Genomic DNA, 15,873 nt, shown 5'->3' on the forward strand with positions numbered 1-15,873 from the left:
CATGGAGCGGCCAGGACGTGAGTACGAAAGGAACAGCCAGATACTTAGTGTTGCTTACAGGAGGTGAGAAAAGAGAGCTGATTTGCCTAAGAAGAAGCAGGAAAGGCTCCCTTGAGGGTGGATAGTGTATCCCAGGAAGTGGGCTACTTTCCTCTCAGCCCTGGCACAATGGTGCACAGAGAGCTATATAAGTATAAGGGGAAAAACAAATCTGCTTCGGTAGAAAGCCATTTTCTTCCTCCCTATCAGATTCTGATTCCACGGGAGCTATTTCACAACCCTTTGTGAACCGCAGGCAACTAATCCATGCGCCTACTGGGCAGGATGCTGCCCAGGAGAGCTTCAACTGACTCCTCCCCTCCCCCTGCCTTAGCTCACACAAAAACTAGTTTCACTCCTTTACTCCAAATTTGTGTTGCTTTGACTTTTCCTCTGAACCAGTTGTAATATCTACCTGGTTCCATCATACAAGTAAAATAGAATCTTCATGATGAATTCATTTTTATATCTGTATGAGAGTCATCATCTTACCCTTTTTTCCCTAAAAATTATCCTTCAACAGAAGTCTTGCCTCCCTTCTGCTAGATGCCTCTCAAGTGGTCTCAAATTGACTCACCTTCCCTGTTGGGATTTGGGAAGGTGGAGTCATTCGCAAACAGGCAGAGGCAGACCTTGAAGTTTCAGTCGTGCCCATCGCTACTATTTACAAAGCACTTGCTGCAGACCAGCCTCCGGGTGACATGCTCCACACATAGTAACTCCTTTGATCCTAAAAAAAAAAAACCCTGGATAGTAACTATTCATATTTCTATCTTACGAGTAAGGGAACTGAGGCTCAGAAAGGTAAAGTAAAGCAACTTGCTCAAGTCACTCACATAGGAAGTGCTGGGAGAGGGATCTGATCACAGTCTGTCTGACTCCAGTACTCTTAATTCCCAGGCAACCTTACTTTGGCCTTAAATACAGTTTCAGAATCTTTGCAGGACTGGGGTTTCATTCTTCACAGTGAGGAAGACTGAAACATCACGAAGAGGTGTTCAGAGAGTAGGCGGCCTCCACCGTCCAAGAGAACGCTCAGGGAGGGCTCCTCCACTCTCCCCTCTCTTCTTTGCTGCTGCCTGCTCACCTCCAGATCCTGCCATCCATGCATCAAACAGAGATTGGTTTCTCTCTAAATTCATTCTCTTCAAACTCAAAGTAGCCCAGCATAACCTGGAAATCCCACTCCATCAGGTTTACTAACTGTCCCACTCACCCCAATGACAATTATCAATCTCTTTGCTCAAACCTTCTCTACTAAAACCTCTTCCCGGCTCAGCCTCCTTCTGACTTGGCCTTGCATCCCACTTTGCAGAGAAAATAGACGCCCTCTCATCCTTGTAATACCGACTGCCTCCAGCTACACCACTCCCACCTTCTTCCCTCTGACTCCCTCCTGCCGGGGGTCATCCTCCACTACGCTTTGGCTCCACCACCACCATGTTCTGGGTAACTAATCATTTTCTCCTCTTTTTAGTATATTCACTTTCTCCCTCTATCAACTGGCTTCTCCCTGTTGATTTAAAAACAGCTTATAAAATATACATAACATAAAATTGACCATTTTAGCAATTTTAAATATTCAGCTTAGTACATTCATATTGTTGTGTAACTATCACCACCATCTCCAGAACTTTTTCAGCTTCCCAAAATGAATCATAGTATTCATTAAACAACAATTCCGCATTCCTTTCTCCTCCTAGCCCTTGGCAAACATCATTCTACTTTCTGTCTCTACTCCAGGTGTTTCATATAAAGTGGAATCATACAGTGTTTGTCCTTCTGTGACTGTCTCCCTTACTGACATTTTTTCCAATTTAAAACATTGTATTAAAATACACATGACTATCTGAACCATTTTTAAGTGTACAGTTCAGTGATATTAAGTACATTTATATTGTTGTGCAACTATCACCACAAACCATCTCGAAAACTTTTTCAATCTTGCAAAACTGAAACTCTATACTCATTAAACAGTAACTCCCCATTCCCCCTCCCACCTCACATTCCCTGGCAACCACCATTCATGTAGTATTTTGTGTGTGTGTGTGTGTGTGTGTGTGTGACTGGCTTATTTCACTTGGCATAATGTCTTCAAGGTTCATCCATGTTGTAGCCAATCTCAGTATTTCCTTCCTTTTTAAGAATAATATTTTATTATGTGTATAAACCAGCTTTTGCGTATCCATTCGCCATCAATAGACACTTGGGCTGCTTCTGCATTTCAGCTATTGTGAACAACAGTAGTATGAATATGGGGGTACGAATATCGCTTCAAGACCCTTCTTTCAATTTCTGTAAGTATATGCCAATAAATAGAATTATTAGAGTACATGGTAATTCCACGTTTAAGTTTTTGAGGCACTGCCATACTGTTTTCCATAGTGGCTAATCATTTTCCATTCCCATCAACAGTGCTCACAGATTCCAATTTCTGATCATAGAAGCCATCCTCATGGGTGTGAGGTGGTACTGTGTGGTATTCTTGGGTTGCATTTCCCTAACAAAAAAGAGTTGAGTCTCTTTTCATGTGCTTACTAACCATTTGCATATCTTGGAGAAATGTCCATTCAAGTCGTTTGCCCATTTTTAAATTGGGTACTTTGATTTCTTTTTTATCGTTGTTTGATGAGTGTTCTATATATTCTGTACATTAATCCCTCATCAGATAGACGACTTGCAAATATTTTCTCCTATTATGTGTGCTGTCTTTTTACTCTGTTGAGAGGACCTTTTGACTTATAATTATTTTTAATTTTCATAAAGTCCAACTTGTATATTTTTTCCTTTGTTACGTATGTATGCCTTTGGTGTCATAATGACGAAATCATTGCCAAATCTGATGTCATCAAGTTTTTGCCCTATGTTGTCATCTAAGAGTTTTATAGTTTTTGGTCTACATTTAGGTTTTAGGTCACAGATCTATTTTGAGTTAATTTTTATTTTTAGTGTTAGGTAAGGGTCCAACTTTATTCTTTTGCATGTGGATAGCCAGTTTTCCCAGTAGCGTTTCTTAAAGAGACTGTCTTTTCCTCATTGAACGATCCTGACACACTCGTCAAAAATCATTTACGTGTATATACGAGAGTTTATTTCTGGACTTTCTATTCTATTCCAATGGTTTATATGTTTGTCTTTGTACCTCGCTGCTTCGATTATTGTAACATATGTATTTTTTGAAATCAAGAAGTGAGAGAACTCCAGCTTTATTCTTATTTTTCAGGATTGTTTGGTTAATTGGGGTCCCTTGAGGTTTCATATAAATTTTAGAATGGCTTTTTCTGTTTCTGCAAAAAAAGAAATATCTTTTGGATTTTCATAGTGATTGCCTTAAATCTGCAGATCATATTCGGTATCACTGACATCTTAACAATACTTTTTTCAATCTGTGAACATGGGATGTCTTCCAGGTTTTTGTGTCTTCTTTAATTTCTTTCAGAAATATTTTGTAGTTTTCATTGTACAAGTCTTTCACCTCCTTGGTTAAATATTTTATGCTTTTTTATGCCATTCTATTGTAAATGGAATTGTTTTTAAATTTCCTTTTTAGATCATTCATTGTTATTGCATATAATAGAAAAAATGAATATTTTTGTGTGTTAATTTTGGATCCTGCTACTCTATTGAATTGGTTTATTTATTCAGTATTTTATTGTACTGTACTCATCCTTCTTCCTGTGATGAAGAAGGGACAAAGTAAGACGTGTAAGATTTCATCCCACTACTCAGAACAATGTGTCGTCATTTAAAACTTCTGAATTGCTTATTGCTTGAATTTTTCATTTAATATTTTAAGACTGCAGCTGACCACAAATAAATGAAACTGCAGAGAGTGAAACCATGGATAAGGGGCTGACTTCTAATTTCAGTGACTTCTAGCTGCCAAGTTACACAAGAAAGAAACCGAGCTGCACCTTTGGCCCCTCTCCCTTTACTTCTCACATCAAACACGACATTAAAACCTGTTGACTGCAAATCCCAAGTAGCCCTTAAATACATTCTTTTCTCACATTCACCTTCACCCCTACTCTTGTGCAAGCTATCAGCATATCTAAGCCAGACCACTGCAAGACCTTCCTAACTATGTATCTTCACCTACTGCAGCCCCTCTGATCAGATGGAAGCAAGTGATGGTTACAAAATGCAAATCCAATCACGCCATAAAGAAGGTGCCTCACCCTGCCGGGTGTGGTAACTCACACCTGTAATCCCAGCACTCTGGGAGGCTGACGCGGATGGATCACCTGAGGTCAGGAGTTTGAGACCAGCCTGGCCAACATGGTGAAACCTTGTCTCTACTAAAAATAAAAAAATTAGTCCGGCATGGTTGTGGGCACCTGTAATCCCAGCTACTGAGGAGGCTGAGGCAGGAGAATCGCTTGAACCCAGGAGGTGGAGGTTGCAGTGAGCCGAGATCGCGCCACTGCACTCCAGCCTGGGCGACAGGCCAGCCCCCCCACCCTCAGCTGAAAAAAGAAGATGCCTCAGTGCAGCACCATGGCTTGACTCCTTCTTGCTTTTAGCTTTGTCTCTCACCACATAGCCCCACATATACTCACCTCTTCCTGAGTCCTTCTAGTCCCCCATTTCCTGCCACACAAAACTGTACCCATGCTGTTGCCTCTTCCTGAAAAGCTGTTATCCCACCCTTTTCAACATCCACACATTCCTTCTACACAGTCAAGTACCATCCACCTGGGGATTCTGATCACTTTGAATAGCTCGTATCTCCCCTTTCAGGGCTCTCCTAGTACCTTGACCACTCTCTTCTCTAGTTCTCTTTTGCAACTTTATTTATTTGTAAAACTATTTGATTGCATCATAAGAACAGAGGCTGAGTCTGTTTTGCTCACAATTGTATCCTCCACTACCAGTGTCTGCAAATATCAATAGTAAGTGCAGTTAACGTTTATTGAAACATGTGCCAGGTATTGTTCTAAGTGCTTTGCACAGATTTTTCTTATTTGTACCTCACAACAACCCTGTAAGGGAATTGTTCTCCCTTTTTTAGAGAGAAGTAACTTGATGATCCTTCAGCTAGTAAGAGACAGAGCTGGATTTCAACCCCAAGCAGGCTAACTATAGAGTTTATGTACTGACTGCCACACTCTACTCAATACTGAACGTATTTGTTGAATGAATGAATTAATTAAGAGTAAATGAACATCTCTCCTGGATATTTAGGTAGCATCTTATATAGAAGTAGAGATGAGGTTTTAGTGCTCCCTAAAGTGCTCTCCAGCTCCAGGGTTTCTGACTAAGCATGAGAAGGGAAAGGGGCAAAGCTGGTCCTAACCCTCTGTCTGAATTTCCAGACTTGCCAGAGCACAAGCAGCCATGAAGGTCCAGCCTCATCTCTCTCTACAGGGCAATGCCAGCCAATTCTTCCACACCTCCACCTCCAACTTAGCCAGGGGTATCAGAATGTCTCCCTCATTTTCTATGATCATGCCACTGCACTCCAGCCTGATCACTAATAGGGGAGTGACCATTATGCTACTCTTGGAGTGGTGTAACGTCTCCCTCATTTCCTGTTCTCCTCTGTCTTGCCAATTCCACTTTCTGGAGTGCCTGTCTATTGCTATTTTCCCAAGTCTTTCCCATCTTTCAAAGTTTAGTTCAGCTGTCATTTGCCCCAGAGAGTTTATTGCTAGCCAATCCATTCCTTTCAATCCTATCTCTTCTAGTACTAATAAAAGTAGGCCGGGCATGATGGCTCATGCCTGTAATACTAGTACTTCGGGAGGCCAAGGTGGGTGGTTACCTGAGGTCAGGAGTTCAAGACCAGTTGGACCAACATGGTGAAACTGCATCTCGACTAAAGATTAAAAAATTAGCCGGGTATGGTGGCGCATGCCTGTAATCCCAGCTACTCAGGAGGCTGAGGCAAGAGGATTACTTGAACCGAGGAAACGGAGGTTACAGTAAACCAAGATCACACCACTGCACTCCAGCTTGGGTGACAGAGCGAAACTCCATCTCAAAAAATAATAATAATAATAACAATAATAGTAATAAAAGTAATACCAAAAGCCAAAATATATATTTGAACAACAAACAGGCATTGGAAGCACCTAGAAGCGACTGGAAGATGTGACGGTGATAGAAAGTGATTCTCTTAAAAAAAAAAAAAAAAAGGTATTAGAGGAAGAACAAAAAAACAAGATGGTGACCACTTACAAAGAAGTTAAGTTCCTCAATTTCTATCCCATTATAAAAATATTCTTATGATGGCCAAACAGAAACAGCTCCTAGTCTGCAGCTCCCAGCGTGATCGACAAAGAAGACAGGTGATTTCTGCTTTTCCAACTGAGGTACCTGGTTCATATCACTGGGACTGGTTGGACAGTGGGTGCAACCCGTGGAGGGTGAGCCAAAGCAGGGTGGGGCATCGCCTCACCCAGGAAGTGCAAGGGGTCAGGGGATTTCCTTTTTCTAGCCAAGGGAAGCCGTGACAGATGGAACCTGAAAAAAATGGGACACTCCAGCCCAAATACTGCGCTTTTCCAACTGTCTTAAAAAATGGCACACAGGAGATTATATCCTGTGTCTGGCTTGGCAAGTCCCATGGCCATGGAACCTTGCTCACTGCTGGCGCAGCGGTCTAAGATGGACCTGCGAGGCAGTAGCCTAGCAGGGGGAGGGGCATCCGCCATTGCTGAGGCTTGAAGAGGTAAACAAAGCAGCCAGAGAAGCTCAAACTGGGCAGAACTCAAGGCAGTTCAGCCAGGCCTATTGCCTCTGCAGACTCCACCTCTGGGGGCAGGGTGTAGTTGAATAAAAAGCAGCAGAAACTTCTGCAGACTTAAAAATCCCTGGCTGAAATCCCAGCACTTTGGGAGGCCGAGACAGGTGGATCACGAGGTGAGGAGATCGAGACCATCCTGGCTAACCCGGTGAAACCCCGTCTCTACTAAAAAATACAAAAAACTAGCCGGGCGAGGTGGCGGGTGCCTGTAGTCCCAGCTACTCAGGAGGCTGAGGCAGGAGAATGGTGTGAACCTGGGGAGGCAGAGCTTGCAGTGAGCTGAGATCCAGCCACTGCACTGCAGCCTGGGCGACAAAGCAAGACTCCATCTCAAAAAAAAAAAAAAAAAAAAAATCCCTGGCTGACCACTCTGAGGAGAGCAGTGGTTCTCCCAGCACAGTGTTTGAGCTCGGAGAATGGACAGACTGCCTTTTCAAGTGGTTCCCTGACCCCCGTGTAGCCTAACTGGGAGGCACCTCCCAGTAGGGGCCAACTGACAACTCATACAGGCGGTTGCCCCTCTGGGATGAAGCTTCCAGAGGAAGAATCAGGCAGCAATATTTGCTGTTCTACAGCCTCTGCTGGTGATACCCAGGCAAAGAGGTCTGGAGTGGACCTCCAGCAAACTCCAACAGACCTGCAGCTAAGGGACCTGACTGTTAGAAGGAAAACTAACAAACAGAAAGGAATAGCATCAACATCAACAGAAAGGACATCCACACCAAAACCCCATCTGTAGGTTACCAACATCAAAGACTAAAGGTAGATAAAACCACAAAGATGGGGAGAAACCAGAGCAGAAAAGCTGAAAATTCTAAAAACCAGAGTGCCTCTTCTCCTCCAAAGGTTCGCAGCTCCTCGCCAGCAACAGAACAAAGCTGGACGGAGAATGACTTTGACAAGCTGACAGAAGTAGGCTTCAGAAGGTCGGTAATAACAAACTTCTCCGAGTTAAACGAGGATGTTCAAACCCATTGCAAGGAAGCTAAATACCTGGAAAAAAGATTAGACAACTGGCTAACTAGAATAAACAGTGTAGAGAAGACCTTAAACGACCTGATGGAACTGAAAACCATGGCATAAGAACTATGCAATGCATGCACAAGCTTCCATAGCCAATGCGATCAAGTGGAAGAAAGGGTATCAGTGATTGAAGATCAGATCAATGAAATAAAATGGAAAGAGAAGTTTAGAGAAAAAAAGAGTAAAAAGAAACAAACAAAGCCTCCAAGAAATATGGGACTATGTGAAAAGACCAAATCTACATTTCACTGGTGTACCTGAAAGTGATGGGCAGAATGGAACCAAGTTGGAAAACACTCTTCAGGATATTATCCAGGAGAACTTCCCTAACCTAGCAAGGCAGGCTGACATTCAAATTCAGTAAATACAGAGAATACCACAAAGATACTCCTCAAGAAGAGCAACCCCAAGACACATAATTGTCAGATTCACCAAGGTTGAAATGAAGGAAAAAAATATTAAGGGCAGCCAGAGAGAAAGGTAGGGTTACCCACAAAGGGAAGCCCATCAGATTAACAGTGGATATCTTGGCAGAAACTACAAGCCAGAAGAGAGTGGGGGCCAAGATTCAACATTCTTAAAGAAAAGAATTTTCAACCCAGAATTTCATATCCAGTCAAACTAACCTTCATGTGTGAAGGAAAAATAAAATCCTTTACAGACAAGCAAATGCTGAGAGATTGATTTTGCCACCACCAGGCCCGCCTTACAAGACCTCCTGAAGGAAGCACTAAACATGAAAAGGAACAACCGGTACCAGCCACTGCAAAAACATGCCACATTGTAAAAACCGTCGATGCTAGGAATAATCTGCATTGACTAACGGGCAAAATAACCAGTTAACATCATAATGACAGTATTAAATGCAAACATAACAATATTAACCTTAAATGTAAATGGGCTAAATATCCCAATTAAAAGACACAGACTGGCAAATTGGATAAAGAGTCAAGACCTATCAGTGTGCTGTATTCAGGAGACCCATCTCATGTGCAGAGACACACATAGGCTCAAAATAAAGGTATGGAGGAAGATCTACCAAGCAAATGGAAAACAAAAAAAAGCAGGGTTGCAATCCTAATCTCTGATAAAACAGACTTTAAACCATCAAAGATCAAAAGAGACAAAGAAGGCCATTACATAATGGTAAAGGGATCAATTCAACAAGAAGAGCTAACTATCCTAAATATATATGCACCCAATACAGGAGCACCCAGATTCATAAAGCAAGTCCTTAGAAACCTACAAAGAGACTTCGACTCCCACACAATAATGGGAGACTTCAACACCCCACTGTCAATATTACACAGATCAACGAGACAGAAGGTTAACAAGGATATCCAGGAATTGAACTCAGCTCTGCACCAAGTAGACCTAATAGACATCTACAGAACTCTTCACCCCAAATCAACAGAATATACATTCTTCTCAGCACCACATCACACTTATTCTAAAATTGACTACATAGTTGGAAGTAAAGTACTCCTCAGCAAATGTAAAAGAACAGAAATCATAACAAATTGTCTCTCAGACCACAATGCAATCAAATTAGAACTCAGGATTAAGAAACTCACTCGAAGCTGCACAACTACATGGAAACTAAACAACCTGCTCCTGAATGACTACCAGGTAAATAAAACAAAGGCAGAAATAAAGATATTCTTTGAAAGCAATGAGAACAAAGACACAATGTACCAGAATCTCTGGGCCACATTTAAAGCCATGTGTAGAGGGAAATTTATAGCACTAAATGCCCACAAGAGAAAGCAGAAAGATCTAAAATCAACACCCTAACATCACAATTAAGAAAACTAGAGAAGCAAGAGCAAACAAATTCAAAAGCTAGCAGAAGACAAGAAATAACTAAGATCAGAGCAGAACTGAAGGAGACAGGGACACAAAAAACTCTTCAAAAATTCAATGAATCTAGGAGCTGGGTTTTTTGTTTAAAGATCAACAAAATTGATAAACCACTAGCAAAACTAATAAAGAAGAAAAGAGAGAAGAATCAAATAGATGCAATAAAAAATGATAAATGGGGATATCACCACCGATCCCACAGAAATACAAACTACCATCAGAGAATACTATAAACACATCTACGAAAATAAACTAGAAAATCTAGAAGAAACGGATAAATTCCTGGACACATACACCCTCCCAAGACTAAACCAGGAAGAAGCTGAATCTCTGAGTAGACCAATAACAGGCTCTGAAATTGAGGCAATAATTAATAGCCTACCAACCAAAAAAAGTCCAGGATCAGACAGATTCACAGCCGAATTCTAGCAGAGGTACAAAGAGGAGCTGGTACCAATCCTTCTGAAACTATTCCAATCAATACAAAAAGAGAGAATCCTCCCTAATTCATTTTATGAGGCCAGTATCATCCTGATACCAAAGCCTGGCAGAGACACAACAAAAGAAGAGAATTTTAGACCAATATCCCTGATGAACATCAATGCGAAAACCCTCAATAAAATACTGGCAAACTGAATCCAACGGTGCATCAAATGGTATTGCTTAGGTTTTCTACCACAATTAAGTCAGCTTCATCCCTGGGATGCAAGGCTGGTTCAATATACGCAAAGCAATAGACATAATCCATCACATAAACAGAACAATGACAAAAACTACATGATTATCTCAATAGATGCAGAAAAGGCCTTCAACAAAATACAACAGCCCTTCATGCTAAAAACTCTCAATGAACTAGGTATTGATGGAATGTATCTCAAAATAATAAGAGCCATTTATGACAAACCCAAAGCCAATATCATACTGAATGGGCAAAAATTGAAGCATTCCCTTTGAAAACTGGCACAAGACAAGGATGCCCTCTCTTACCACTCCTATGCAACATAGTGTTGGAAGTTCTGGCCAGGGCAATCAGGCAAGAGAAAGAAATAAAGGGTATTCAATTAGGAAAAGAGGAAGTCAAACTGTCCCTGTTTGCAGATGACATGATTATATATTTAGAAAACCCCATCATCTCAGCCCAAAATCTCCTTAAGCTGATAAGCAACTCCAGCAAAGTCTCAGGATACAAAATCAATTGCAAACATCACAAGCATTCCTATACACCAATAACAGACAAACAGAGAGCCAAATCATGAGTGAACTCCCATTCACAAGTGCTACAAAGAGAATAAAATACTTAGGAATCCAACTTACAAGGGATATGAAGGTCCTCTTCAATGAGAACTACAAACCACTGCTCAACAAAATAAAAGAGGACACAAACAAATGGAAGAACATTCCATGCTCATGGTTAAGAAGAATCAATATTGTGAAAATGGCCATACTGCCCAAGGTAATTTATAGATTCAATGCCATCCCCATCAAGCTACCAGTGACATTCTTCACAGAATTGGAAAAAAACTACTTTAAAGTTCATATGGAACCAAAAAAGAACCTACATTGCCAAGACAATCCTAAGCCAAAAGAACAAAGCTGGAGGCATCATGCTACTTGACTTCAAACTATACTACAAGGCTACAGTAACCAAAACAGCATGGTACTGGTACCAAAACTGATATATATATCAATGGAACAGAACAGAGGCCTCAGAAGTAACACCACACATCTACAACCATCTGATCTTTAACAAGCCTGACAAAAACAAGAAATGGGGAAAGGATTTCCTATTTAATAAATGGTCCTGGGAAAACTGACTAGCCATATGTAGAAAGCTGAAACTGGATCCCTTCCTTACACTTTATACAAAAATTAATTCAAGATGGATTAAAGACTTAAATGTTAGACCTAAAACCATAAAAACCCTAGAAGAAAACCTAAGCAATACCATTCAGGACATAGGCATGGGCAAGGACTTCACGACTAAAACACAAAAAGCAATGGCAACAAAAGCCAAAATAGACAAATGGGATCTAATTAAACTAAAGAGGTTCTGCACAGCAAAAGAAATGACCATCAGAGTGAACAGGCAACCTACAGAATGGGAGAAAATTTTTGTAATCTACTCATCTGACAAAGGGCTGATATCCAGAATCCACAAAGAACATAAACAAATTTACAAAACAAACAAACAAACAAACAACCCCATCAAAAAGTGGGCAAAAGATATGAACAGAAACTTCTCAAAAGAAGACATTCATGCAGCCAACAGACACATGAAAAAATGCTCATCATCACTGGTCATCAGAGAAATGCAAATCAAAATCACAATGAGATACCATCTCACACCAGTTAGAATGGCGATCATTAAAAAGTCAGGAAACAACAGGTGCTGGAGAGGATGTGGAGAAATAGGAACACTTTTACACTGTGGATGGGAGTGTAAACTAGTTCAACCATTGTGGAAGACAGTGTGGCGATTCCTCAAGGATCTAGAACTAGAAATACCATTTGACCCAGTCATCCCATTACTGGGTATATACCCAAAGGATTATAAATCATGCTACTAGAAAGACACATGCACACGTATGTTTATTGCGGCACTATTCACAATAGCAGAGACTTGGAACCAACCCAAATGTCCATCAATGATAGACTAGATTAAGAAAATGTGGCACATATACACCATGGAATACTATGCAGCTATAAAAAAGGATGAGTTCATGTCCTTTGCAGAGACATGGATGAGACTGGAAACCATCATTCTGAGCAAACTATCACAAGGACAGAAAACCAAACACTGCATGTTCTCACTCACAGTTGGGAACTGAACAATGAGAACACTTGGACACAGGGCAGGGAACATCAAACCCCAGGGCCTGTTGTGGGGTAGGGGGCAGGGGGAGGGATAGCATTAGGAGAAATACCTAATGCAAATGACAAGTTAATGGGTGCAGCACACCAACATGGCACATGTATACCTATGTAACAAATCTGCATGTTGTGCACATGTACCCTAGAACTTAAAAGTATACTTTAAAAAAAAAATTCTTAAGGTTGTGGGCTTCAAAAGGAAAGTGGGCTGTGCAGGAAGCAGCTTCTGCCTATCTGGTGAGTTCCTGAAAGTAAGGAAGTGAAGAGACAGATACAGGGAAGTGGAGCCCTGGTAGAGAAGGAAAGAAACACACCACTGGACACTGCTGAAAAGGCATTTCTGATCCGTTCCAGGATCCACCCCATGCCCAGGACTCCTAGGGAAGTGTGTAGACTAAATATTGACGTAAAAACACCGACGTAAAAACACCCAGAGCACATATGTTTATTCAGAAAAAGGCAAATGGTGGTGGTTGTGAGATGGGCAGGTTGCGGCCCTATTGTGCAATTTTTGATATTTTGATATATGTGTAATACAGTTTTTCCCACTAATAAAATCTATTAACAGAACCCTGTTGCAAGAGTATTTCTCAAGTTTCCCTTAGTATTGAGAAATCAGCACATACTACCTGAAAATACTCCCGGAACCTAATTATCCAAGGGAATTTATGATATAGTACATGAATTCTATGCCATATTACATGTAATTACATGGTGACACTGTCTTATAGTAGTGGCAGAGCAGTTTACAGTTCATAAAGTGCTCTCATGTGTATTGTTTCATTCACTTTTCACAACACTCCCCACTCTCCCCTAGATGTTCTGGGCTCTGCTGTCCCTCATGCAAGCCTCCAGATACGACCTGCAGCCTCAAGGACAGCTCAACTCTACTTTCCTGGGCACCCGACACCTCCATTAGCAGACCTGATACCAAAGGGTTTTTCTTTAAATAAACACATCACCAGGTTGGGTCATGCAATCACTGTCTTCTTCTCCAGTGAGGAATCAGGAACTCAGGAAGATCACGAGACTTCACTGGCAGCCTGGATGTGCTCCCAGTAGATACATTCCACATTACAGACCACAGTGTGGTCCTTCCCTTCCTCCACAGCTGCACAGAAGAAATTTTACCTGAGAGTTCATCAGGCGAATGGTAGTTTTTGTGCCCACATCTTGCTGGAAGTTGGCTGTGGGTGCCCCATTAAACCTCAGGACTGCGTCATGATCATCTGTAAACCACAAAGAAACAGAAAAGAGGTGATGAGCACTGGCAATATGCAGAAAAAGAGAAAGGTAAGGGGAGGAGGCAAGGCAATAATGCTTCCGCATCCTAATCCACAGGGCGAAATGGCAGTATTTGTGTGGTGCTCAGGTAAAGCTCCTAGGCAGAGATGACCACCTGTCTGCCAGCCACTGTAAGGGCTGAAGGGGTCCATACTGTGGCATTCCTGAAGCCCATTCAAAGACAGTCACTTGTGCCTGGGCACAGCAGAAAAGTGAACAAAGCCAGTGTGCTACTTACAGTGGAATAGCTACTCCAGTTATCAAAGCAACAAACCAAATATTCTCTTGGTATCACCAGTAGATTATATTTCTACATCTGTTAGAAAAATGAAAACACTACCATAGGTTCAGTGTATCCCACAAGTACAAAGGACCCCATTGCACTCTGAAAAGCATGCAGTGCTCAGCAAATGGACGGGATTTAACTATGGCATCCAAGACAAGCCCCAGGTGTTCCATTTGGGAAGCTGAGGCCCAGGGAAGAGTCACAGACCTGGTGTGGCAGCAATGGAAGAGGAGGTCACAGGTCTCAACTAACTATCTTCCTTCCTTCTTTCCTTCCTTCCTTCCTTCCTTCCTTCCTCCCTCCCTTTTCTCCCTTTCTTCCTTTCTTCTTTTCTTCCCTTCCTTTCTTCCTTTCTTTTTCTCTCCTCTTCCTTTCTTTTTTCTTCCTTTCTTTCTTTCCTTCTTTCATTCATTCTTTCTTTCTTTTTTCTTTCTTTCTTTCCTCTCTCTCTCTCTTTCTTTGCCATTGTCAGAAACAATGTACTAAATCCAGTCAAAATCAAACAGACCATCTTGAAAAACCTAAGCTTCCTGGGCTAGCTCCTTGTCTTTGCAACTGTTTAAGCAGTGTTTGGAAGACTTGGAAAAGTTTTTCTACCCAACGTTGACCAATCTGGTGGAGGAGGGAAGACTTTAAGGAGCCATCCCAACCCTGTGATCCTATGAGAGCTTCTTCCAATCTTACTTGGTCAAGCAAGTTTGGGGCTCACCAGTGAAATCTGCACTGCAGCTGGAGGTCAGCTGCATCCTCTATTGTTCTATTCAGGTTTGTTTTGGGTCATCCATCCACACAGGATCTGGGGAAGCGAGGGCATTTGACTGAATACAAGATGATTTAGAAAGAGGATATCCACAGAATTAAGGATGAAAGCCTCTCTCAGTTCCAATGTATGTACTAAACCCTAGGAACACAGAAACCTCAGTCATGAAAACACAACCCTATCCTCAATCCTAGGGCAAAATTTCATCAAAATGGTTTGAAAATTACCTGAGAAGGGCACAGTCCCAACTGTTATCATCTTACAGGGCAGGTACACTGAAGTGCACATAGGGCAGGAGGTATATCTTTACACAACTGAGAATTATAACCCATTTTGTCATAATCAGTCACTGCTTCGAAAGAAATTAGTAGCAATTGCATGAGAAACACAGATCCATCAGAAACTTTAGTCAACTTTCCATAAATTATTGGTAAGAATCCCAGTAGAAAAGAGATGAGAAGTTCCAACAGAGTAACTGAGAGATTCATAAAAGGACTACTTACCAAGTTGGGGTACAGTTTAAAGAAATCAACATGGAATAGGCTAAAGCCCCAGGGTTGATGACTGCATGGAGTCATTACTACCCCTGGTCTACTGTGGCCTGATGAGCACAGACCCTGAGCTGCGGAGGGACACCTATCAGGAGCTGTTGCCTTTAGGAGAGGAACACAGCTATTGCCAACCTCCAACCAGCAAGAAGGGGTCTGGGGGAGTCAATATCCCAACCTGGCTCTGCTCCTTCCCTTGGATCTCACAGACCTGAAGGGAAAAGGGAGAGAGCAGGACCAAGAGGGAGGGCCTCCTGGCAGGATCTGACACCTTCAGTCAAGAAAAAGACTCAGCTTGAGTGTACTCTGCAAGGCGAAACATGGCCAAATAGGTGCCCTGACCTTAGTCTTCTTCTCAGCTTAATGCCAGTGCTTCTCCTGGCCAGTCCCAAAGAAAACCCAGAGAGTGAATAATGCCAGTTAACACAGTTCAAAATTTTAATTTCTGTGCTGG

General features: G+C 41.8%; 1 protein-coding gene across 1 annotated transcript in view; it reads right to left on the reverse strand.

Annotated features, from left to right (window-relative positions):
- Positions 1-15,873, reverse strand: part of ST6GAL1 (ST6 beta-galactoside alpha-2,6-sialyltransferase 1) — a gene marked incomplete at its 5' end in the record, with an annotated part of 108,610 nt that overhangs the window by 8,232 nt on the left and 84,505 nt on the right. Inside the window, 1 exon segment of the mRNA NM_001258080.1 lies at positions 13,673-13,770. Coding sequence (NP_001245009.1) covers positions 13,673-13,770 — 98 coding nt within the window.

Source organism: Macaca mulatta, chromosome 2 (assembly GCF_049350105.2).
Source record: "Macaca mulatta isolate MMU2019108-1 chromosome 2, T2T-MMU8v2.0, whole genome shotgun sequence".
NCBI lineage: Eukaryota > Metazoa > Chordata > Mammalia > Primates > Cercopithecidae > Macaca > Macaca mulatta.